This window comes from Carettochelys insculpta, chromosome 1 (assembly GCF_033958435.1).
Source record: "Carettochelys insculpta isolate YL-2023 chromosome 1, ASM3395843v1, whole genome shotgun sequence".
Classification (NCBI taxonomy): Eukaryota; Metazoa; Chordata; order Testudines; family Carettochelyidae; genus Carettochelys; species Carettochelys insculpta.
The window spans coordinates 203,434,650-203,459,160 of record NC_134137.1 but is presented as its reverse complement, the minus strand read 5'-3'; the positions used below and the strand labels follow the sequence as shown (position 1 = coordinate 203,459,160).

Genomic DNA, 24,511 nt, shown 5'->3' with positions numbered 1-24,511 from the left:
TTGGTCAGATACCTGAGGTGCTGGAAAGCAAAGCTCTGAACTGCTCAGGGAGCTGATGATTTTAAAAAGAAGGCTGTTATGAGGTGAGGGAGAATGGAAGGAGGTGGGCTTGAAGACACTAGCAGTGTCTGGCAGAGCTGACCCTGTTGTTGTTGCTGATGCTTTGAACACTTCAATAAACAGCTTTCTCCAGAGCTGTAAATCCAGCAGCTCTCCCACACAGAATTCGCTTCCCAGTTGCTGAATGGCAATAGGCAGCTGGTTGTGGTTTGGGGAAATCCTGAGGCTATTCTAGGCTCCTGGCCAATTCCAGAATGACCAGGAAAGGGACGATGATCATGTAAAGTTAGTCTGGGCCCAACCTCCCAATTTTATATGAGCCAGAGACATGGTGCCGTAAGAACTGGGATCAATGTGTTTTGTGTATAGTCCAGAGCACTTAGAACTCCTGGGCTGGATTGCCAACTCTGCCACTGATGGATGTCTAGGACCCTGTGAAAGTCACTTAACTGCTCCTTCAGAATAACCTCCACAGAACCCGAACTAACCCTTGATAAGGCAATTAGAATGTCCCAAGCACAAGAGAGCACACAGTCCAAAATGAAGCTCATGGGGGATAGACTGTGTGCTGAGAGCGAGGCTTAATTGCAAGTGTTTGTCAAGTGCAATGGGGTCCTGCTGGCTGAGCAACACTATCGAAGTGCTACGTGGGGCGTTGCACAGCCAAACAGTTGAGATTTCTGGTCAGTGCAAGGCTTCAGTTATTGACACATCAGTTCTTTCTTGTCTCCATCCTTTCCTTTTCTCCCTCTCAATCCAAGGAGTTCTAAGAAGACGGCGTGTGCAGCTATGGTGGAACTGAGGCTGCCTGGACTGGTATTAAAGAGGTGGTTCTGGTGGGCGCTCCTGGTGCTTCACTTCACAAGTCTAGGTAAGCTGACAAGTTCGGTTCCGTTTTGTAAGCCAAGAGCTGTGACTCCCTCCTTCCCAGCCCAGGCTGGTGAGGAGCACAGAGGCAGAAGCTTGGGGTGCTAGGATTGCTGCTGCTGCATGTTATGGGGACAGAGCAGGCTGCAGCCTCCAGGATGGTGCCTTTCAGATTTGCTAAATTTCAGGAGAAGTACCAGAGTACTGGGGAAAGCATGGTGACACACTCTGTGTGTGTGTGTGTGTGTGTGTGTGTGTGTGTGTGTGTTAGTTAATACTCCACATGACCATGCAAGACTTAGATTTCTGATCCTGGTCTCACTCCTCTGGGAATGCCAGTGGTAAGATTGTGACCAGTGTGCCTGTCTGGGGTCCTGCGCTCCCCACATCCATGAGGTGCTGTCTAGAAGGACATTCTCGATTCTGTAGCTGGGCCCCACCGGAGCAGCACCTGCAAGCCACAGCAGAAAGGGATTTCCAGGAGACCCATGTCTGCTGTTTGTTTGAAAAGTGACACTTCAGCTCCACCCTTGGCTTCTGAGGCCAGTGAGTCGCCAAAGACTTCCGAGTCTAACCCGAGTGAGTGCGGAGTGTTCCCTGCTGCCAGAATGAGCACCAGAGGCAGGCAGGGATGTGGTACATATATACTTGTGGGAAAGTGCCTGGAGCTAGGTCAGGGTGAGGGGGCACAAGCAGGTACTACTTTTCACAGAGCTGCACAAAGCTGAGAGCCAGCAGTGCTCCCAAGGATAGGCCAGCTGTTTACGTATGGGTGGGAGGGAGTTCTCTCATTATCCAGCAGTGCACTTTACAGTCATTGAAGCATCAGCACTGACAGGCCCTAAAGGGAGCCCTTTCCTATCCAGTTTTCCCTTAACTTTAAGTGCAGGGTGATTCAGAAGTTGTGTGACAAAACTGCTTCCCGGAAAATGCAGAAATGGAAAGTTAGTTTCCTTTTGGGAAATATGTTAAAATAGTCTATGCAAAAACAAACAAACAGTTCCCCTAATGCAGGCTTAAATTGCTAGTCTTGAGACATATATTCTGTCCCCATGCCCTCTGCAAGGCTCAATAAAGTCAGTGGAACAACCTCCATGGACTTCAAAGGCCTTTGAGATAAATTGTCACAGCCAAGAGGAATGTTAACATGAAAACCTGAAAGGACATACAGCTCTCCTGAGCATAGCTCCATTACAGATTTAAAACATCAGACTTGTTGATAGGTTCCATGTAGTTAATGACACCTTGGAGCAGATCTGTTCTGACTTGTGGCTTTGCATAAAATTTGTGCAAAATTCTGAGATTTTCATGGTCATGTAGCGAAATGGGGAAAAACTTTGTCATTTTTGCTGAGTTTCACTTTAAGATTCTGAGTTTGTTCAAACCTTTAACTCAAAACAAAACTTGGGGAATTTCACGCGGAATTAGACCCATCGCCCCCTGTAAAGCAAACCACTGGGTTTTCAGAGCTCTTGTCTCTTTCCCATCCTGCGGCTTCCATATATAAATGTGTCATAAACAAAATACATGTATTTGTGCGTAATGCATCCATATCCACTCATGTCATAATGCTGTGCTGCACTAAACCATCTGGGGGGGGGCAGGTGTGTGTGTGTGTGTGTGTGTGTGTGTGTGTGTGTGTGTGTGTGTGTGTGTGTGTGTGCGCACACGTATACAAGAAGGCCATATCACTCATGAGTAATGTGATGTTTCTCCCCAAAATTCTGTTAGGCCCAGGATAGGTAACATTCAGGCTTTCGCCAGTGACAGGTGTGAGGTGTGATCAGGAGGAACTGCCCCCCATTAGAAAACCAGGGACTGTCCTTTTGAACGGAACAGTTGTTTTGTTTGTAATCTGGGTAGCCTGCAAGATGCTTGGCTTGAAAACCAGGACATTAACCAACAGAGAAAAGCTTCGAAGGATTCTAAAATCATAGATTTCTAGGGCTGGAAGGGACCTCAGGAGGTCATCGAGTTCAGCTCCCTGCCTGAAGCAGGGCCAACCCCCACTAAATCATCCCGGTCAGGACTATGTCAAGCCAGGACTTAAAAACCTCTAGGGATGGAGATTCTACCACCTGACTCAGCAGCGCATTCCAGTGCTTCACCACCCTCCTGGTGAAATAGTTTTTCCTAATATCCAACCTATACCTCTCCCGCTGTAACTTCAGATCATTGCTCCTTTTTCTGCCATCTGTCACCATCCTCTTTAGAGCACCCTTACAGGAAGTTGAAGGCTGCTATCAAATCACCCCTCAGTCTTCTTATCTGTAAACTAGATAACCCCAAATCCCTCAGCCTTTCCTCATAGGTCAAGTGCTCCAGCCCCTTAATCATTTTCATTGCCCTCCGCTGAACCTGCTCCTAGGCATCCACATCCTTTCTATACTGGGGGGCCCAGAACTGGACACAATACTCCAGATGTGGCCTCACCAGTGCCAAATAGAGAGGAATAATAACTTCTCTAGATCTGCTAGCAATGCTTCCCCTAATGCACCCCAATGTGCTGTTAGCCTTCTTGGCTACAAGGACACATTGTAGACTCATATCCATCCTCTCATCCACTGTAATCTCCAGGTCCTTTTCTGCTGTGCTGCTACTTAGCCAGTCAGTCCCCCAGCCTGTAACAGTGTACTGGCTGTCATTTTTTCTCTTGTCTGAGTCCATGCCATGGGACTTATAGCATTTTAAAATCTGTCTGGAATCTTCCTCTGTTAATTCTCCTTTCCAATACATACATTTTTGTTCTATAGCTGTACAGCACCCTTGCACACTGGGTCTTGGTTTCTCACTGGGCTTCCTAGGTGCTATAATAGCACAGATACTCATGTGGCATATACAGAATACACCACAGTATGGTTTTAAATGTTTTCTTGAGGTTTTGACCTCATAACTCACTCATTAGGATGTGGGGCTCTCAAATTCATTACCTTCTTCTGTACTGCAGGAAGTGTGACTATGGCACAGGAATGGGCGACACTTAACTGCTCTGTCACTATCCTGCCGAGTGATTTTAAGCAAATCATGGAAGCCAATACTTTCAAAAGTGGCCTGATTTTTTTTTCTTTAGATGCTCAAATTAAAATGGCCCACATCAAGACACCTTGTCTCAAATTGGGGACCCAAAATAAGGGGTTACTTTTGTGCCTTAAACTGCTTTGCAAAACAAAAGTTTTGATACATTCTGTACTTTGTGGTGTATGGATTAAGGGCTAAAAGACAGCAGGGAAATACCATGGTGATGGGAATGCTAGAAGAATGGACAATAGTAGTTATTATTTTACTACAACATGTAGCAAAATTGTTTTGAGCCTGCAATGTAAAGTTTAGGACCCTTTGCAGAAGTTAAGTAAAGCTTCATGATGTTTAGGAAACAGAGGCTACATCTACACTTAGTAAAAACTTCAAAATGTCCATGCTTATGGCCAAATCAAAGAATACTAATGAGGAGCTGAAATGCATATTCAGTGCCTCATTAGCATGCTAGAGGCCACAGCACTTCAAAAGTGCCGCGGTTCGCTCCCTCGTGGCTCGTCTACACCAGGGTACTTTTCAAAAGGACCCCACCAACATCGAAATTTCCTTATTCCTATAAGCTCCTATGTTTGACTAGAATACAATCATTTTAACTGGGAATTTAATACTTCATATGAATTTTATTGCTTTATTGTTTAAAAGTTAGAAGGAAAAGCTCTCCGACTCAAGAATTCAGAAATTACTGACATGCGGTTATTGCAATCGACCGTGCAAATCCAATTGTGGACAGATAAGACACGAGAGAAGATGCAGACTCAAACACTGCCCATAGATCCTCACCGCCGCGGCTAACCACCATCTCTCGAAACAAAAAGGGGCTATATATATTGTTTAAAAATGTATTGGGCTGCATGTGGCCCCCACATGCCGCATGTTTGACATGCTTGCATAACTCCACAATCTATTTATTGAACAGTAATTTAATGAGCTCATAGGAATAAGGGGATTTCGATGTTGATGGGATTCTTTCGAAAAGGACCCCGGTTTAGACGAGCCACATGGGAGGGAACCGTGGCATGCTAATGAGGCACTGAATATGCATTTCAGCACCTCATTAGTATCCTTTGATTTGGCCATTAGCATGGCCATTTCGAAGTTTTTACTAAGTGTAGACAGTCAGAATGTTGTACGGTAAAACCTAAAGTAGCCTCACCCCTTAGAGTAGGAATGTTTTTTGTCCCTTCAGGTGAATAAAATGACCTCCAGTGGGCAATAATGCCTGAAGTTGTGTTTTGTTTTCCCTTTCAGCCTGTTGAGCAATGTTTATTGAATTGACTCTAGCTCTTAGCTCCAGGGATATGTGTGTATGTGTTCTATAGCAGTCATCTGCTAACGTCCCCCTCAGGGCTTTGGCGATAACTCCTTCTTTCCAAACGCTCATAACTTTTTGCTTTGGCGCTGATGTTTTTCATGCCTGGGTCCCAGTTCTCAGGTTCCAACATGCTGTGCTCAGCACAGCATCAGGTAGAGGCTGGGGAAGACATGCAAGATGGCTTCAGGTGATCTTTGTGCTGTCCCAATTTCCAAGTCTCCCTACTGCAGCAGCGGTGGCGATAGGAGACCCAGGCACTTTAAATTGCCACCAGGTGCCACTCCACCTGGCTCTAAGGGCTGGATGGGAGCAGCGCTGTGGTCCAGGCAGCATTGAGGGCTGACTGTTCTGGCCACATCCCTTCTGCCCCAGGAGCCAGCTCCTTCCATGGGTGGAGAACTGGAGGCCACACATCTTCCGAAGCCTGCGGAAGCTGTCAGCCCTGCTGCCAATTCCCCAGGGCTTCCTGAGGATCACTGTAAATCTCCGTGTAACTTAGATTCTAAGTTTTGCTGGCTGGTAGCAGCCCCTTCAGGCATGTCTGCGCTGTCACTTAGGACTAGCCACCTGAGCCTCCCTTGGTACAGCAACATCCACACTGCAATTTTGATCACTCTAATTCGAGCTGAGGTAGCTGAGTCTGTCAGTTCAGGCTGGGAGGCTCGCCCAGTGCTGCAGCGTAGACACACCCGCAGGAGCTGTTCTACTGGCCAGCAGTTGTTCAGTCTCAGTGTGCTAGTGAAGACCAGGAGGCAGTGGCGTGGAGCCAGCCTTAGCCAACTGGCTATTCCCACATGTTGGGAGAAGCCCCTACTACCTCTTTAATACAGTTATGAAGCCTCTTTGCCTGCCCGGAGGGGTCCCAAGGAGCTGTATCTCAGTTCATGATCCAGCCTCTCATGATCCGGCCCTGGGCTCTTGCCAGAGGTGAATTTTTTTTTTTGGAAAGTTTTGAGGAAAATCCCTGTAACGATTTCGAGTTATTGGAGAGTGGGGAAGTACACTTCCTTGTGCAATGACAGAGAATGTTTGCTCACCAGCAACTCAAAAGAGCTGGGAATCCCCACTCTAACTCATGCAACAATCACAAGCTTCGGGAGGAGAGATGGCTCTTTCTAGTGGGCGTGGCAGCAGAGGTTAGATATAAAAACAGGTAGCAGGAGGGCAGAGGGCACCAGCAATGACTCCTAAAGACTCAGTCAGTCTGTGGCCAGTTTCTGTGCCATTCCAGATACATCTAGGGGGTTGTACCAGAGGCAGACTGCAAGGAGGAAACTGCAAATGTTTCACTGAAGCAGCCACAGCCCAAGTGGCCAAACCATGCAAATTCAGTTTCTGTCTTTTTGCTGTTTCTGCCCCTGACGTTTCTGCCTTTTTGGATGAGCTGCTGCCTCCTCAGAACCCAATGATGCAGAAATAATTTATTCAGCCAGAAATACCCACAGCAGAATTTAGAACCGACTCCTTCCAGACCCCCTAGACTCCCAGAAATGTAAAACATGAGCTGGAAAGTCTAAGAGGGGCAGGGCTTTTGTTCTGGTGGAACGCACTGGAATGGAGTTCTGGCACCTTTTTCCATTAGAACACCAGAAAAAATGTCCCCACCGGCTCTGCAGCAGTGTGGGGACCAGGACAGAAGCCCCCACCGGTCCTGCAGCAGCACAGGTACCAGGGCATTAAAACTGAACACCCTAACTCTTATGAAGAATCATCAGACTTGAGTTCCAGCACCTGTTTCTTCCTAGAAAAAAAGCACTGAACAGGGGCAATAATGTATGAATAGTTTTTCTTTTTTTCCTCTCTTTGGTGTATTTTCTTTAAATACAGGTTAAAAACTCACAACAGCGAACTGCATAATCAGTACATTTAAGCTTTGTATTAAATTGCATATTCAAGTGCTCACATCAGGTGCTGTTAGAATTACTCTGAAAACTTTATTTAGCTCACCAACAGACTTTGCCTGTGTGAAAGTTTTCATTACCCACTTAGACCAGGCATGGCAAATTCAAAGGCTACTGTGGGCCACACAAAGGAAAAATGATAGCTTTCAGGGCCACCAAAGAAAATGTACTTCTATTGGAAAGTTGTGATTATTTAATATTATATATTATGTTTTAGGTGTATTTTATAACATTTTTCAGGTCTTGTTTGACTAGAACACAATAATTTTAACTGGGAATTTAATACTTCATATGAATTTTATTGCTTTAGTGTTTAAAAGTTAGAAGGAAAAGCTCTCAGACTCACGAATTTGGAAATAGACTGACATGCAGTTATTGCAATCAACCGTGCAAATCCAATATTGGACAGATAAGCCATGAGAGAAGCTGCAGACTCAAAGCACTGCCCATAGATCCTCGCTGCCACTGGTAACCACCATTTCTCAAGATGAAAAGGGCACAAATATATATTGTTAAAAAAATTTATTGGGCTGCATGCAGTCCCCATGTGTCGCATGTTTGACATGCTTGCATAACTCCACAATCTCTTTATTGAACAGTAATTGAACTGAATTAATTTAATTTTATTCTAGTTAATTTAGACCCCATCATTCTGTGTGTCGAGTTGGGATTACATTACTTTGGTTTTGCCAACAATGAATTTCAGTGGCCATATTCTTGCCACGTCACCTAGTTTTGTGATCATTAGGCATATATGTTAACTCTGTATTTCCTTGTCAGAAGTTTGAGTTTTGGTGAGCTTGATGTTGTTGAAGGCACATGATACCACCAGCATTGTTAAAGCTACATTAATGAATGTTTCACCTCAGTGAATTAGTGAGTATGGATTTATGAACGTATCTTTCAGAACAGAATTAAACAATATTGGCTGATATACGTAAATGCATCTGAGCAAGTGTAGCAAGGTTGTAACTTTTTTTGTTAACCCAGACTACACCTCCTGTACTCATTTATGTTTAGGAAAGCTGCCAAAGGGACTGGTTTGTCAAGCACAGAGATTGCCCTTTTCATTGTGTTTTGTGCAGTAGCTAGCCTAAGAGGAACTTGGTCTATGCCTGGGCTCCTAGGTGCTCTGTGAGGCAGGGGAGCTAAGCCAGAGGAAGTGTGTTGATCTCTGAGCCTCCTGCCATTGGCCCTTCCTTGGCTTGGCTGGGCTCCCATAGGGAATTTCACAAAAAGCCCCATGGTACTGAGGCTGGCTCGTGTGAAAACCCCTGGGGCTGCCAGAGCTGGGCATGTGCTGGAGGGGCAGAGGAGCGCTTTGAGATCCACAGGGGGCCACGGCAGGGGGCTTTGCACAGCGGGGTGGGGTGTGTGTGTGTCTGGGCCAAACATTCAGCTGGGCCCAGACCCCTTTCCAGCCAAGACAGGGAAGGGCAGAGCAGAGCAGGTGGGCGCGTGGAGGTTTCCAGTGAGCCGCCCCCACTGCTGAGTCACTGCTGCCAGGGGTGGCCAGACGAGGGCCACCCAGAGCCTGGCACTGGCAGAATCTGCAAGACGCCTGTCTGGGAGGGACTCGCAGCAGCTCTGTAAGGAGGTCTCTGTGCCACCAGCAGGCTCAGACTTGCCTCGGGCATGTGTGGGGCTCAGCTTAGACGGATCGTGGGGGAGAAAGTCTTTGCCTCAGGCAGTGGTGGGATTGAGGGTTAGAGCTGAGGGGGAGCTTTCGCCTCAGGAAGGTTGAGGCCTCCCCAGAAACTCACCCCAGAATGTGGCCTCACTCCTCCCATGATGGCAGCAGTGCCTGGCCCCAGCTTCTCCCAGCCCTGCCGCCCAGTGTGTGTCTTGGCTCTGGGAGGGGCTGCCCAGCACCTTCAGCAGCACCCAGTTCTCACGGCTATAACCTCTGGCTCCTTCGCAGGCATGTTTCTTGTCTAGGTTAAACAATGTAACGGGGTGGGCCACACTTCTATAAATGTAGTGTGGGCCACAAAGAAACTCGATCCAGCCTCATGTGGGTCCTGGGCCCCATGTTTGACATGCTTGACTTAGACTATTTTACGCAAATCCAAATAGACGCAGTGAGTTCATGTTACTTTGAGACCCACCGGCTTGCACGTTTCCTGACTCCTCAACACTTCTGTTTGTGGTGGTGTGTTTTTGTAGAGGTGTTTTGCATCTAATGAGGTGAGGTCTTTGTCCACGCTTTGCACTAACATGGTGACTTGTGACATGTGCTGGGCCTTTAACCAGGTGAGTGACACTGGTAAATGCCTTGAGGAAGGCTGAAGGCTCTAAAAAATTGTGTCCTTAGAATGAAGCCGGCTGCTGCTTTTAAATGGATAAGAACTCAAATCTCACGGTAGCGACTTGATTCCCTCTGAAACACATCTCTGGGAGATTCAGAAGGTCATTTGAGAATATGCAAATAGTTCCAAATGTGGAACTGTCATGGACTGTGCTTCTGCATTTCTCACTCATCTTTTCAAATATCACTTGAGTTCATTGGTCCCTAGGGACTCCTTGACTGAAAATGAAAGTGCTGACTGCTGGCTGGGCAGTGACTAGTGAGGGCATCTTCCTAACACACAGGACACAGTACATTGCACTTTCCCCTAGGTCAGCAGTATTATAACACTGGATCCTAGAAATTAAAGGAGGGAAAGCTAGCCTAATCAAACCTGCCACTGCAAGCTTATTCTCAGTACCCTGCATGCTCTCCTGACTCCCATTATCTATTCTAAGAGGTTTTCACCAGTTCCCTTGAGAAACTGTTTCAAGCTAAAGAGAACTCACTGTTAGAAAGTACTTATGGTTCAGCTACATGTGCCCCTCTCAGACTCACATTCTTAGCTTTTTTCCCCTTGGGACTGCCCTCTTCAGCTTCTCTTTCATCCTAGGCCTTTATACATTTCAGATACCTACAGAATGCTGCTGGGTTCTCCTTTATTTATCACTTAGCCCCTTAGATTAAATGCATAAATATAAAATATCCTCAGTCAAACCAATCCCTCACATTTGGGTTTAATTGTCCATATTCACACCTCAGTGCTACAGTGAATAAGTGCCTGTTAGAACAGAGGACTAGGAATAATGACATTGGTTTTCTATTCCCTGCTGTATAAGGGGAGAGAGAGAGAGTGTGTGTGAGATTGTTCTAGGAAAGTCACTTTAACGAAAAAAAATTCACTCATTTTGCATGCCCTCTCTGGGGTGTATAGCAGTTGATTTGCACAGGTGTTGTGCATTTACTGCATTTGTTCACATCAGGTGTAACACGAGTATCTGAAAACTTGAGGCACCCAAAACTAGTAGACATTTTGAAAATGTGGGTCTTAACTTTTGTGTTTCAGTTTCTCTAGTTATAAAGTGAGGATGATACTCAGGCAGGGTGGGACAGGAGGGGCGAGCTGAGATTTGTGACTGACATGCTTTATAAGAAGGCACTACAGAAGTACAAAGCACTCTACTAGGAAATGCTGTTCATAACTGGGTTCCAGTGGGGGATAACTGACTCTCTTGAAAAAAGCTTAACACATTTTTCCAGTCCCTGTGCTCTACATGTTCCCCTAGAATAGCTATACACAGCTTTTTCTCCTGGTCCTGCCCCAAAGCAGCAAGTGCAAGAATTCTGAGGAAATGTCAGGCTGGGGCAGTTTTGGTTTGTGAAGGAACCACTATTTTTTCAGTCCTCAGAAAAGATCCAGGTTTGAATTTGAATTCTGAATGAATGTTCACTTCAGTCCTTTTTTATCCTAACCTAGTTTGCCTGCTCCTCATGCTGGAAGATGGCTTCAGTGGTCTCTTGCTCCCTGCTTCTCACCTTTTCCTACAAAACCCATCCATCTTATACCCTAGCTCTGTGGATATCCGTTAAAAAAAAACAACCTCAACCCTCCTCCCCACACAACTATTCCATTAGTATCAGAAAACCCGAGAGGGGAGGGGCACAATAAAAGTCAAGGCAAAATCATTCATCCAGTCTAATGTCTTCACTCAGATGCCAGCAGCCTAGAAGGTGGAAACCATCAGGGTTTGGTTTCCCCAGCTCTTTGTTTGGATGTCACACATTAACTCGTGTGAACAGTAGTTTTCCAAGAGTGTGACCGTTCTTCTCTTGTCAACTAACCCAGGTTGGGATTTGAAGCCTCCCAATGGGCTGCTTGCAGAGGGAAGTAGAGATCAGGGCTCAAGCAGTGTTCTTGTGCCCCCAGTAAGGTAATACTGATGTGGAAGATATCACTGTGTTGCCATAGATGCTGTAAATGTGACACTCTCGTGAGTACACACGTATATTAACGCTTCCCTGGCATGATTTAGGAGTTGCTGCTAAAGACCGGGCCCTTGTAATGCTGAATTGTTTTATAGAAACAAGGTAAATGTCAGATGAGTGACTTAGGAAAATTGCCCCCTTCTTACTGGCTACGCCTACACTAGCCTCAGAACTTCGAAAGGGACATGATAATAAACCTAATTGAAAGATGCTACTGAAGCGCTGCCATGAATATGCAGCACCTCATTAGCATAATGACAGCTGCAGCAGTTTGAAAGTGCCACTCTCGATCATGTGTGGCTCGTCTACACAGGGCTAGTGTAGACATAGCCACTCAGTGTAGCTGCCCTTTATCTGCAAGTCTTTGGGCTGTGTCTGTTCAGTGTAGTGACACAAACAGATTTAGACCAAGCAAGGACGATGGTAGAATTTTTGGTGACTACAAATTATTGCAATAGTCAGCCTACAGATTGGCACCCCCTGTGCTTTGCCTTGTTGTGCCAGGGACAGGTTCAGGTTAAATTGGGTGAGTGGTATGGACGTTGTGGGCCAGGAGATGATTTGATTATCAGTAGCATAGTTGTTAATGTTTAACTCTGATAATTATATTAAGCTTCAGAGCTAACATGCCATTGAGATAAATGGGGTAATACAGTTCCCAGAGGCCTATTACTTCATGCATTTGCAGGCTTGGTATCAGGGTATCACTCACTCTTGATTAATTTTTTTCAAGGCTTTCTTCATGGTCATAGGGCTGGAAGGGACCATAGGACGTCTAGTCCAGCCCCCTGTAAATCTATTTGCCCCGGACCCCTAATGGTCCCCTCAAGGACTGAGATCACAACCCAGGGTTTAGCAGGCCCATCTGCTAACCACTGAGCTATCCTTCCTACCTGCACATAAAGGCTAGTAACCTGTTTTCAAAAATATGTTAAAATAGTGTTAAAACTGAGCATATGTATCAGTCACTTCAGGACAAAGGAAATTATGAAGAAGTAATTATCTTCAATCCAGGCAATTGAGGATTAAGGTTATGCTTAAAAGAAATACAAACATAAGGCAATAAATGCAAAAGTTTGCGTCTTCTGAGGCACCTTAATTCTGCCTTATAGAGATTACATGAAACAGCTGAGTGATTATGTTAGAGATTAAGACTTTCAAGCAGGTAAGGGACGAAAAGAATCCTAACCATGATATGGTACATTGCTAGACAGAAATGGTTGAATTTTTAGTGATGATGCAAAAAAGGAAGAAGTGTTCAATGCTATTTCTGTTCTGTATTTGAATCATATGATGTGGAGGTGATGAAATACTTTCCATTCCACTAGTATCTCTGGCTTAAGCACGAGCTGTTAAAGTTCTGTTTTAAAATCAGCGGGTCCAAATACTTGAATTCAAGAGTTTTAAAAGAGCTGTAGAGGAGCAGTCTAAACGTTCCTGTTGATTTTCATTAAACAATGGAACGGTGGTGAAATTCTAGAGGATTAAAAGAAAGCTAATTAGTACTAATATTTTTAAAAAAATAAATGAGACAACCTGGGTAATCCTAGGCCCATCAGCCTGACATCAGTCCTGGGCGAAATAGTAGAATGTCTGATATGGGATTTAATTAATAAAGAATTTAGGGAGGGTAATAAAATTAATGCCAAGCAACGTAGATTTGTGGAAGATAGATCATGTCAAACTAGCTTGATTTTTACTTTTTTAATGAAACTACAAGTTTGGTTGATTAAAGATAATAGTGTTGCTGTAATAGACTTAGACTTCACTAAGGCATTTGATTTTGGAACCATGTGGCATTTTGATTAAAAAAGTAGAATGCCAATATTGATTTTGTTTCATAGTTCAAATGGATTAAAATTAGGGTGACCATATTTTCTGATGCTGAATACAGGACACATGATAAAATTACTTGCATTCAAGTGAATTCAATCAGAACTGTGCAATACAAATGTTTGAACTAACATCTAGGTGGCTGAGTGCCTGTTAAAAAGAAATACTGAGTAATTGATTGTTTATATCTGCCTTCTCATCTTTAAGGCTTTAGGGTTAACAGTGGGAGAGATGAACCAGGGTTTTATTCTCCCCCCGCCCGCCCACACACATGCAGAGGATGAAGTCTCACACACTCTCTCTCTCTCTCCCTCTCTCTCTCTCTCTCTCCCCCTCTCCCCTCCAATACACTTCTCCCATGGGGGAAGAGGAAGAAGGAGGATGATTGGCCAACTCTACCCTTCCTGTCTAGTATTCTCTGCTCTCTGTCCCTAGCTGGGTCCCTAGGACTGACGCACTTTTCCTTGTATCTGTTGGCACGTCTTCCTGAGACAGCACATGGGAGAGGCCATGTGAGATCACTTGCCCTCCTTACCCAGATTTCTGCCATGGTTCACATTAGAATGTGGCCAGCAGCATCCACACTTAAGGATAAAGGAAACTGCTTCAAGCTGCAGGAGGTTGTGGGGGAGGAGGGGTATGGACCCTGTCTTTCCAAAGTTCATCTTTTCTCTCCCCTGCCTCCAATGTGTCTGAAATCCGCTTATCCCTTCCTGGCCGCACACTGTAGAAAGGGAGCTAATACCTCCAGGCTACTTCTGGCCACCAACGTAACCCAGGCATGTCTTGTCCCCTGGCTATTTGTAGGCAGGAAGGGATTAAGCCCTCAGGATGCACTGTGGTCCAGGGCCCAGAAAAGATGACTGAAGAGGATTCAGTGAACTTGGCCAGAGAAGTGGATTGACAGAGGAGGGTGCCTAGAGAACAGGGAAGGCCCATGCTCCCTGGGAGCAGCACCCAATGTGGGGCAGTGGGGTGAAGCAGGTGCTAAGCCCCTGCCTGGGGGGTGCTACTGTGGATCCTGCAAGTTCAGGTCATGAACAGGCTGGAAAATGCTTCCTCTCCCCACCCTGCCATTCAAGAGCTTAGCTGAAGGGCAGAGGGGGTTCCCTGTCCCAGAGCTGTGTGGGACTTTGGCACGTGCAGGGCTTGGGTTTTGTTACACAGCAACCCAGGAGAGATGATCTTGGGCTTTCTGGGTGCCAGCCTAGCCAGAGGCAATAGTGAGGAAGAAGGAGCCTGCTAACCAGGCTGTCTGTGGGCTCAGCACTCCAACCAGGTGTTGGGAATGAGACAAGTTCTGTGGGTGACCTTTGAGAGGGATCCCCTAGGAGTCTCTCCCTGCACTATTTCACATTTTTATCAGTGACCTGGAAGAAACAATTACACATCAATGATAAAATGTGAAGATGAGACAAATCGGGGAGTGGTAAATAATGAAAAGGACAGGTCACTGACACAGATAGCTCTGGGTTGCTTGCTAAAGTGGGTGCAAGCAAACTCTAATATAGTCATATAGTTATACAACTATGAACAAAGACTACAGACTGTGATTGTAGGTTGGGGCACTCTACTCTGGGAAGGAGTGACTCTGAGAGAGATTTGGGGGTCATAGTGGAGAATCAGCTGAATATGTACTCTCATTGCAATCCTGTGGCTCAAAAGGCTAGTGCGACCATTATATGTATGAGCAGGGGAATGTTGAAAAAGAGCTGAGAGGCTATTTGACCTCTGTGTTTAGTACTGGTGAGATTGCTACTGGAATACTGTGTTCAGTTCTGGCGCCCGCCATTCAGGGTGGATGCTGATAAATTGGAGAAGGTTCGGAGAAGAGCCCAGAGAATGATTAAAGGGATGGAAAACAGATCTCCCAGAGATACTCAGTTAACCTCAATCTATTTGTAAAGGCAAAGAGAAGGTAAGTGGCGATTTGATCACAGACTATTAACATCTATGTGGGGAATAGCAATTGGATGCTAAAGGAGACTTCTAGTAGACAAAGTTTGAACAAGCTCTCGTGCTTGGAAGTAGACAAATGGAAACAAAGTCTGCACTTTTTGTGAGAGGGAAAATGATTAACCCTGGGACAGTTTACCAAGGGTCAGAGTGGGTTCTCCACCGTGAGCAATTTTTAATTCAAGATTGCTGTTTTTCTAAAGCTGTGGTTTTGTTCCAATAGGAATTAAATCATGCCTATGCTATAAATGAGATCAGACGTGATCACCATGGTTGTGCCTGGCCTTAGAAGCTCTGAATCTGTATGCACGATTGACCTCAGACTAGAGAACACTTGAGTTTAAAAACAAATTAGGTTTCTTTAATACTTTCCACTCCTTCATAGAGTCAGAGCAGCATAGAAACAAGATTGTTTTGGGGATAGCTGACACACACTGAAACCATGAGGACATGGGCCTGAATACAACAGTGGGTGAAATACATACTTGTCTTTTTTTTAAAGAACTGCTCTGTGTCTGTCTTCTCCCCACTACATCTGTGATGAGAAGAGATCCTGGCCCAGGACAACAAGAAGTCTTGTGGCACCTTATAGACTAACAGATACTGTTGTTCTCAAAGATACAGACTAACACAGCTACCTCTTTGATACTTGGCCCAGCAAGGAGTACCTGGTCACTAGAGCTGGATTTGCAGCTGCTTTGCATTGTCAGAACAGCAGCACCAAGCACCTGAAGGGTACTGGTGGAGTTGTCCCTTAATTGGCAATTGATTTATGGGTGTAGAGGTCTCTGCTGTGGATCCAGCACTTGGTGAAGGAGTTCAGGGAGAGTCCATTGCTGAGCCCAGTATCTCTGTGCCCCTGCTACGTTTCCCCTGTGTGGTGCTGTCTCTGTGCACAGTGGAACTGAAATTGAAGCCGCAGAAATCCTGTCAGGTACTCATGACCTAGCTAATGTGCAGCCACCTGCCATACAGCTACATAATCTGCAAACCCGGTGCGCCAAATAATCTACCAAAGACCCTGTCTTCCTTGTACCACTGAGGCTTTACAGCCAATAGGATTGTTGTATGCAAATTAGCTGCAGGGGAAGTGTGATGATTTATTGAATTACCTTCAGTGTCACACTAGCCCAACTTGAGAGTTACATGAAAGTTCACAGGAGCTGGTCTATAGAAAATATTCTCATAACTAGGGCTGTCAAGCAATTTTTAAAAAAATTAATCCCCGTTAATGACGGGATTAAAATATTAATCATGATTAATTTTGCAATGGAGCACATTGTTAAACAATAATAGAATCCAATTTATTTATTTATTTATGTTCTACATTTCAAATATGTTGATTTCAATTACAGGGGAGAACACCAAGTGTACAGTGCTCACTTTATTTTTGACTGCAAATGTTTGCGTTGCAAAAAACAGTATCTTTCAATGCACCTAAGGCCACAACTGCAGTTTGATCTTTTTATCATGGAAGGTAACTTACACATGTAGAATTGTGCACAAAAAATAACTGCATTCAAAAAAAAAAACACTATACAAACTTCAGCGCCTCAAAAGTCCGTGCAGTCCTCCTCCTTGTTCAGCCAGTCTCTCAGACAAACAAATTTGTTTACATTTGCTGGAGATAATGCTGCTTCCTTGTTTACAATGTCAGCAGAAAGTGAAAACAGTTTGAATTCTGCCAAGCTTCCTGCTAGCATTTCCTCATTGCCTTGGTATGCAGAGAGCTCCTGTCCTGATCAGTACTCTACCTGTCTGCCCAGGCCATTCAGAGACCTAGTGACAGCAGGCACCTTGATAAAGTAGTTACTAGTATAGGAATCGCTGAGAAGACAGAGTGGGAGGGTGCCTGTGTCCACTGTAGGAAGCAGAGGAAGAAACCCCTGCGCCTTGCTGTTTCCTGCAGGAGGAGGGAGAAAATAGAATTTTTTCCTCTATTTCTGTTTTCTTTGCCTGTGGGGTCACAGTGAAGAATGGCTCCACTCTGGGTACAGAAAGCAAGACCCAAGAGGTGTTCTTTGGCTGCTTGAGGAGAGAATTTTTGTCTAGATCAGTGGTTCCCAACCTGGGGTCCACAGGCCACCAGGTGTTGAACGGTGTCAGTGAAATAAATAAATAAATAAAAGTGATAATAGAAAATAAGTTTTAAATAAATCACAAAGTTACAAACAATTATTATTTTTAAATTAAATATCTTCCAATAATGTTATTAATTGCAGTCCAAAAATTTATGTTGTGGTTTCATTTTCCATTTAATAAAGTGTACATAGTGGCTAGAATTAGCTTTGATGGGGGTCTGTGAACAGTTTGTGGGGGAAGTGGGGGATTCCATGAATGGTTTGGGGAGCGGGGGATTGGAGGGCCGCACTAGTGAAAAGTTTGGCAAACGCTGCTCTAGATGATTCGTTAACACTTGTTTCCGCAGTGGATGCCTCCTACAGAATCTGGTCGTGGGGAACATTCGGTACATAGTTTGGAGTGGATTCAGTTTTCGTTTATGCTTTGCCATTCACCTTCAAAGCAAAATCATAAGAATTGGGGACTTTTGTGGAACTGGATGACTCTCCCTGGACTGTGGTTGTCTCAGGCTTAAAGTGTTCATTTTGCAGTTTCATGGGTGCGGCCCCTGCAAGGGCAGGTCTGACGTCAGCAGGAGTTTCCAGCCTCTGCCTATGTACTGCCCAAGAGGTTTTTGTTCTCCTTTTGGTTGCAGAGGAGACTCTTGGTGGCAAAGTGTGGAGAACCTCATGCGACTCATGATGTGATGTCTCATTGACATTTACAGCTACGCCCACTCTTCTCTATAATCATAAAACACACACACACAAAAATCCCACTTCATTGGGAGGTAACATTAGGCCAAAATCCCAGAGTTTCAGTTGCAGTTATCGGAAGCCTAGCAATGTTAGGAACCGAACAGGAAGGAGACAAAAGCAGGAAGAAGACCGAGAGAGAAACAGACACAGAAAGAGGAGCAGCAGCAAGACGTACCGCTTAAGGAAGGCGGCATTACACAGAGGAGCACACCTGAGTGTGAGACAATAGCTCTTTTTGCCATCTGTCACTAGCTAGGGGGCAATGCATTGTCTGGGTCAAAGCAGAGCTCCCCACTTAAATGGAGAACACGGTTTTATATTTGGCAGCCTGGGCGTTTTTTTGTGTGCTTCCTGCTGATTTGCCATGAGGCAGGTGGGTGGAGGAGAGGCCATGTGCCTTGACACCGGCTTCCCTGTGCATTTGAGGCTGGAATGAAGTCATGTGCTTTTGGCTTGGTTTGGCCTCTGAGTCATGAACGCTGGTTAATAGTGTAACCCACAAACCTACTGGGTTTGGATTATTATCCCTTGTAGGCTACGTCTACACGTGAAGCCAACATCGAAATAGCTTATTTCGATGTAGCAACATCGAAATAGGCTATTTCGATGAATAACGTCTACATGTCCTCCAGGGCTGGCAACGTCGATGTTCAACTTCGACATTGCGCGGCACCACATCGAAATAGGGTACGTCTACACGCCAAAGTAGCACACTTCGAAATAAGGGTGCCAGGCACAGCTGCAGACAGGGTCACAGGGCAGACTCAACAGCAAGCCGCTCCCTTAAAGGGCCCCTCCCAGACACAGTTGCACTAAACAACACAAGATACACAGAGCCTACAACTGGTTGCAGACCCTGTGCCTGCAGCATGGATCCCCAGCTGACGCAGCAGCAGCCAGAAGCCCTGGGCTAAGGGCTGCTGCCCACGGTGACCATAGAGCCCCGCAGGGGCTGGAGAGAGAGCGTCTCTCAACCCCCCAGCTGATGGCCGCCATGGAGGACCTGGCAATTTCGACGTTGCGGGACGCGGATCGTCTACACGGTCCCTACTTCGACGTTGAACGTCGAAGTAGGGCGCTATTCCAATCCCCTCATGAGGTTAGCGACTTCGACGTCTCGCCGCCTAACGTCGAAGTTAACTTCGAAATAGCGCCCGACGCGTGTAGCCGTGATGGGCGCTATTTCGAAGTTAGTGCTGCTACTTCGAAGTAGCGTGCACGTGTAGACACGGCTGTAGTGGCGCTTAGGCCACTTTCAGAGAAAGAGAAAATGAGTCTCCTCTGAAGAGGTGCCTGAGAGCCAGCCAGCTTTTTGTTCAAACTGTGGAGGCTCCTGCACTAAGAGGTCCCAAGTTGGAGCCCACCTGTGGGTGGTTACAAGAGCAGGCTGCGCCGTGCCTAGGAGGGTGTTTGTGGGGCCTGGGACAACTCCCCCCAACACCAGTGCCCCAGGTCCAGAGGCTCCACCTGCTGCAGGTCCCACCTCTGCTCTGCCTCAGCCCTGCTCCACCCCGCCCCCAAGCTCTGCCCCTGCTCCATCCCCCGCCTTCCTGCAAACGACTCAAATGGGGATTAGCGAGGAGCCCGGCATGGGGCGAGAGCAGGTAATGCCGCCGCAGCACTCACGGTGACTGCAGGAGCTGGAGTAACCCAGCAGCCTGCTCCGTCCTGTGCCCCCTCCAAGCCCACTGTGCTCGGCTTCTCTGTGGCAGCAGGCGGCAGAGGCTGCTGTGGTGAAGTGGAGCACAGCAGGCTGGGAGATGGGTGGCGGGGCGGAGTAGGCTGCCAGGACGCTCCAGCTTCCGCCACTGCAGTGAGTGTGGACGACTAACCCCTGCTGCCGCCCCCACGCCAGACCCCCTCCCAGTAATCCCCCAGGCTGCTCTGGGCCCCACAGGAGCCATCCGATGGGCAGGACAGCTCTGATACCAGACGTGCCTCGCCCACAAATCAGGGAGCAACTGGGCAGGCTAAGGTTTGGTCCTTCTCTAGAGCCTTCTGGAAAGGCTCTTGGGGAGCTTTATGAGCAATGTGTTAAACCCTTTTAGGGTTGGTCAAGCCCTGGGCTGATTATCCCTGTTTTGGGAAACCAGGTGACAGAGACGTTAAGTTACTACTTAACAACTCCGGGCAGAGGTCTGAATGGAATGGCTCAAATTTTGTTTACCGCCCAGGTCGGTCTCTCTCCACATCCTCGGCTAGCCCCTGCTCTGTCGTCACAGCTCTTCTCAAGCCTTTCAGCTTCCGCTGCCACGGGTGTCCTTCCTCCCCTGTGCGGGCGGGTAGAGGGGCTGGAGAGCAGAGCTACCGTTGTGCTGCATTGCTGGACAGAGCATGGGAGCAGAAAGCAAAGGGAAATATTGCAAATCAGAGAGACCCACTGCAGGACGGAGCTGGGCTGGCTCCATATTGAGAGCTTCTTCCTTTCTCTTTTTGTCTTCGTAAGTGGTCTGGCTTGCCACAAACATGCTCATGAGTAGGGTCATCACAAGGGGATGGAGGGGCTTGGGCCAACCCCACCCCCATACCCCAGGCACAGGGCCCCGGGCAACCCCTCCTCTCTCCAGGTGCCGCTTCTACCCCGCGCCAGCCTGGCCAGGGATTGTCTGGAGCAGTGCACTGGTGGTCAGTGGCAGCAGCAGGGGGTTCGCCGCCAATCTTCCCTGTAAGCTGAGTGCTTGGGCAGCTGCCCAGAAGAGGGTCAGGTGCTGCCAGCTGATTGGTAGAGCGCCCACAGCGGGCAGCCTGTGTTTCTGTCGGTGGTGCACATCTGCACGCGCCTTGGTGAACAAAAAGTTTATTCCGCTCATGGATGGAAAAAGTTAGTGGGAGCACTGGTTGCCTCCCCTACTGCCCCCTCCCCCCCCATTCACCATGCAGTGTGAGCAGCAGCCTGCTCTGCTCCATGCCTTCCCAGCCTGCTGAGCCCGTTTCTCTGCGGGCCGTGCAGAATGGAGGCCACTTCCCACTGCCAGGAAGGAGTGGGGGGTTCAGTGGGCTGGGAGGCAGGGCACAGCACAGCAGAGCAGAGCAGGCTGCCGCTCCCACCACATGATGAATGCAGGGTAGTAAGTAACCCTTCCCCCATCCCAGCCATAGGATGGCAGAGGTGGCCACTGCAGGGCCTGCAGAAGCACAGGCCTGGGGGCAGCCGCTCCACCTCCGCCTATGGACAGGACAGCTCTGCTCCTGGGCACCAAGCTGTGACATTGGCTTGTTATTGTAGTGATGCTCATGAGCAGCGAGCTGCCAGTTTCGGTTTAGTGAGGCCCCTTGTGAGAGCTAGGGCATGTATCCAGGTTTGTTGGAGGGAGACTCCTGAACTGCAGGCTGAGTCTCCTGGTTTGTTGTTGTAGAGAAGCTGGTGAATGTGGGGCTATGACACTGGCCGCCTGGTTAGCAGAGGGTGGTTGCTTGTGATTGCTGGAGTGTTGGGTTGGTTCTCCTGCCCACCCCCTTATGAAATAGCGGCATTGCTGCATTTGCGTGGGGGTGAGGGCACACAGGAAAATGACAAGGATTTTGCAAACAAACAGGTCTAAGAAGAGGAGACCCTTTGACAACATACCTCACCTCTTCCATGGCAATAGTGATGATAACATACGCTCGGTGTTTACAGTTCTGACCTAGCCCACTTTCCATGCAGATGCACTAATATGCAGTTATGATGTCATGCACGTGCTTAGAGATTATTTTGATTACTTAGATCCATATGTGACATTGGGTCATCACAAGAACACATCACCAAGCTAGGTCCCTTCCATGCAAGGATGCGTTGTCAGTGTAAACTGCACAACGGAAAGATGGGGCATGGTGGTGAAAGTAGACAAAGTGGTGATCAGAGGTGATGGGAGTTGTTAGCAGAAGAAAGAGCTTTATAGATACATGATTGTGTCATGACATATGTTGTTTCCTGTTTGCTTCCTGCAGTCTTTACAAAAGAGAAAATAAAGGTCAAAGCCAGAATGGGGGAGACAGCCATCATGCCCTGCTGCCATGAATTATCCAGCCTAGAGTCCCTGACTCATTACCGCATTTATTGGCAAACAAAACCACCAGAAGTAGTGATTGCTTATGCAGGAGGGCAGTGGGTTGACAACAATCCAAAGTATCAGAACCGGACCAGGATGGACTTAAAGAACTTCACAATGTGGCTCTCCCCAGTGGAACTATCAGACAAGAACACATACGAATGCATAGTTCAAGAGACAAAAGGCTCGCCTCAGAAGCTCTGTGATGTGACTGTGGATTTGTTTGTTGTAGGTAAGTGGTGTGACCAAATCATCAGAAGCATGTAATCAATATGGAAAGGCCAAGAGGTTAATCAAAGAACTGGCAGGGACCTCTAGAGGTCATCAGTCCCCTACGCTCGTGGCAGGACTAAGCATTATCTAGACCATCCCTGACATGGGTCTATCTAACCTGCTGTTTAAAATCTCCAGTGGTGAAGATTCCATAATCTCCTAGGCAGTTTACTCCAGTGCTTAACCACCCCAACGCGGAAGTTTTTTTCTATTGTTTAACCTAAATCTCCCTTGTTGCAATGTAAACCCAATGCTTCTTGTCCTATCCTGAGAGATTAAGAAGAATCCAACAAGTTATGCACCAGCCTAATAGTAACTCCATTTAGATTGTATTTCTATTGTTTGTTTATGAGATGGTCCTGCGAGACTGCATTGAAAGCTTTACTTAAGAGTTATATCACATCTACCGCTTCCCCTTATCCATAAGGCTTGTTACCTCACCAGGCTGGTTTGACAAGCTTTGTTCTTGAAAAATCCATGCTGTTACTTATCACTTTATTATCTTCCAGATGTTTCCAAATTGATTCATTAATTATTTGCTCCACTACCTTTCCTAGTGCAGAAGTTAAACTGACTGGTCTGTAATTCCCTGGGTTGCCCTTATTTTCATTTTTATAGATCAATACCATATTGTGGAATCTCTCCCATCTTCCATGACTTTTCAGGGTGAATAGATAATGGCTCGGATATCTTCTCAGTCAGCTCCTTGAGGTATTCTGGATGCATTTCATCAGGCCCTGGTGACCTGAACACATCTAATGAGTCTAAGTAATTTTTAGCTTGTTCTTTTCCTGTTTTCATTGCTGAATCTGCTCCATTTTCACGGGCATTTGCTATGTTAGGTATCCAATCACCATCAACCTTCTTGGGGAAAACTGAAACAAAGGAGTAATTAAGCACCTCTGCTATTTTCACATTATCTATTATTGGTGCTCCCTCTTCACTGCGCAAAAGGCCTGTCCTGACCTTGTCTTCTTCTTGCTTCTAATGTAATTGTAGATGTATTTCTGTATGTAATACATTTCCTGTTACCCTTTATGTCTCTAGATAGATTGAGATTGTTTTGTGCCTGCGCCTTTCTAATTTTACCCTACATACTTATCCTATTTGTTTACATTCATCCTTTGTAATATGACCTAGTTTCCACATTTTGTGGGACTCTTTTTTCATTTTTAGATCATTCAAGATCTTTTGGTTAAGCCAAGGTAATGTCTTGTCAAACTTCTTGTCGTTCCTACAGAGCGGAATAGATTGATCTTGTGCACTATTTGAAAAACTGCCAAATATCTTCAATTGTTTTTGTTTTTGTTTAACTTGCTTCCCTTGGGACCTTGCCTACAAACTCCCTGAGTTTGCTGAAAGCTGCCATCTTGCAATCCATTGTCTTTACTTTGCTATTCTCCTGCTGATCATTCCTTAGAATTGTGAACGTTATCATTTCGCAACCACTTTCACCCAAGCTTCCTTCTGTTTTCAAATTCTCAACCAGTTCCTCCCTTATGTGTTAAAATCAAACCCAGAACAGCCTTCTACCAGTAGTTTTTTCCACCTTCTGGAATAAAAATATTGTCTCCAATATATTTCAAACTTTTTGGATAATCTGTGCCCTGCTGTCATTTTCCCGACAGGTGTTTGAGTAGGTGAAGTAGTTGAAATCTTGTGCTTTGGATGATTTAATTAGTTGTTTAAAGAAAGCCTCATCCACCTCTTCTTTCTGGTTAGATGGTTAAGATGGACAACTAGATGCACCACTGATGAGGGCAACAGAACAATAGGGCTGTAGCACCCTTGAAAAGTGTAAGCATGGCTAGAATCAGCACGAGGTTTCTATTGCCAATAGGATCCCCAGCCATCCCCCTTCATTAGCTCTGTCCTGCACACCTTTTGCACCTCATCTTCTGTGCCCCCCACCACTGCCCAGTGACCCACACACTGGGCTCTGGCACCCCCCATATCCTAAGGTAAACACCCACAAGCGCACTCAAGCCTGGGACCTCAGGAGCTGCGTGCAGAGCCTCCACAGTTCGATCTGCTGGCCAGCTGGCTTTCAGCTAAGGCTGGAGAGAGGAGCCACTACCTGGGACAGTGAACCACATCCGGGAGGTGCGTGGGTTATGCTAGCACTCCCCACGCCCTCACTGCCCATAGCC

General features: G+C 46.4%; 1 protein-coding gene across 1 annotated transcript in view; it reads left to right on the top strand.

Annotated features, from left to right (window-relative positions):
- The first annotated feature begins 827 nt into the window (after positions 1 to 827).
- Positions 828 to 24,511, top strand: part of CD80 (CD80 molecule) — a 35,353-nt gene continuing 11,669 nt past the window's right edge. Inside the window, exons 1-2 of the mRNA XM_074983485.1 lie at positions 828 to 931; positions 21,988 to 22,320. Coding sequence (XP_074839586.1) covers positions 850 to 931; positions 21,988 to 22,320 — 415 coding nt within the window. The 5' untranslated portion in view covers positions 828 to 849. The remainder of the gene's footprint in view (positions 932 to 21,987; positions 22,321 to 24,511) is intronic.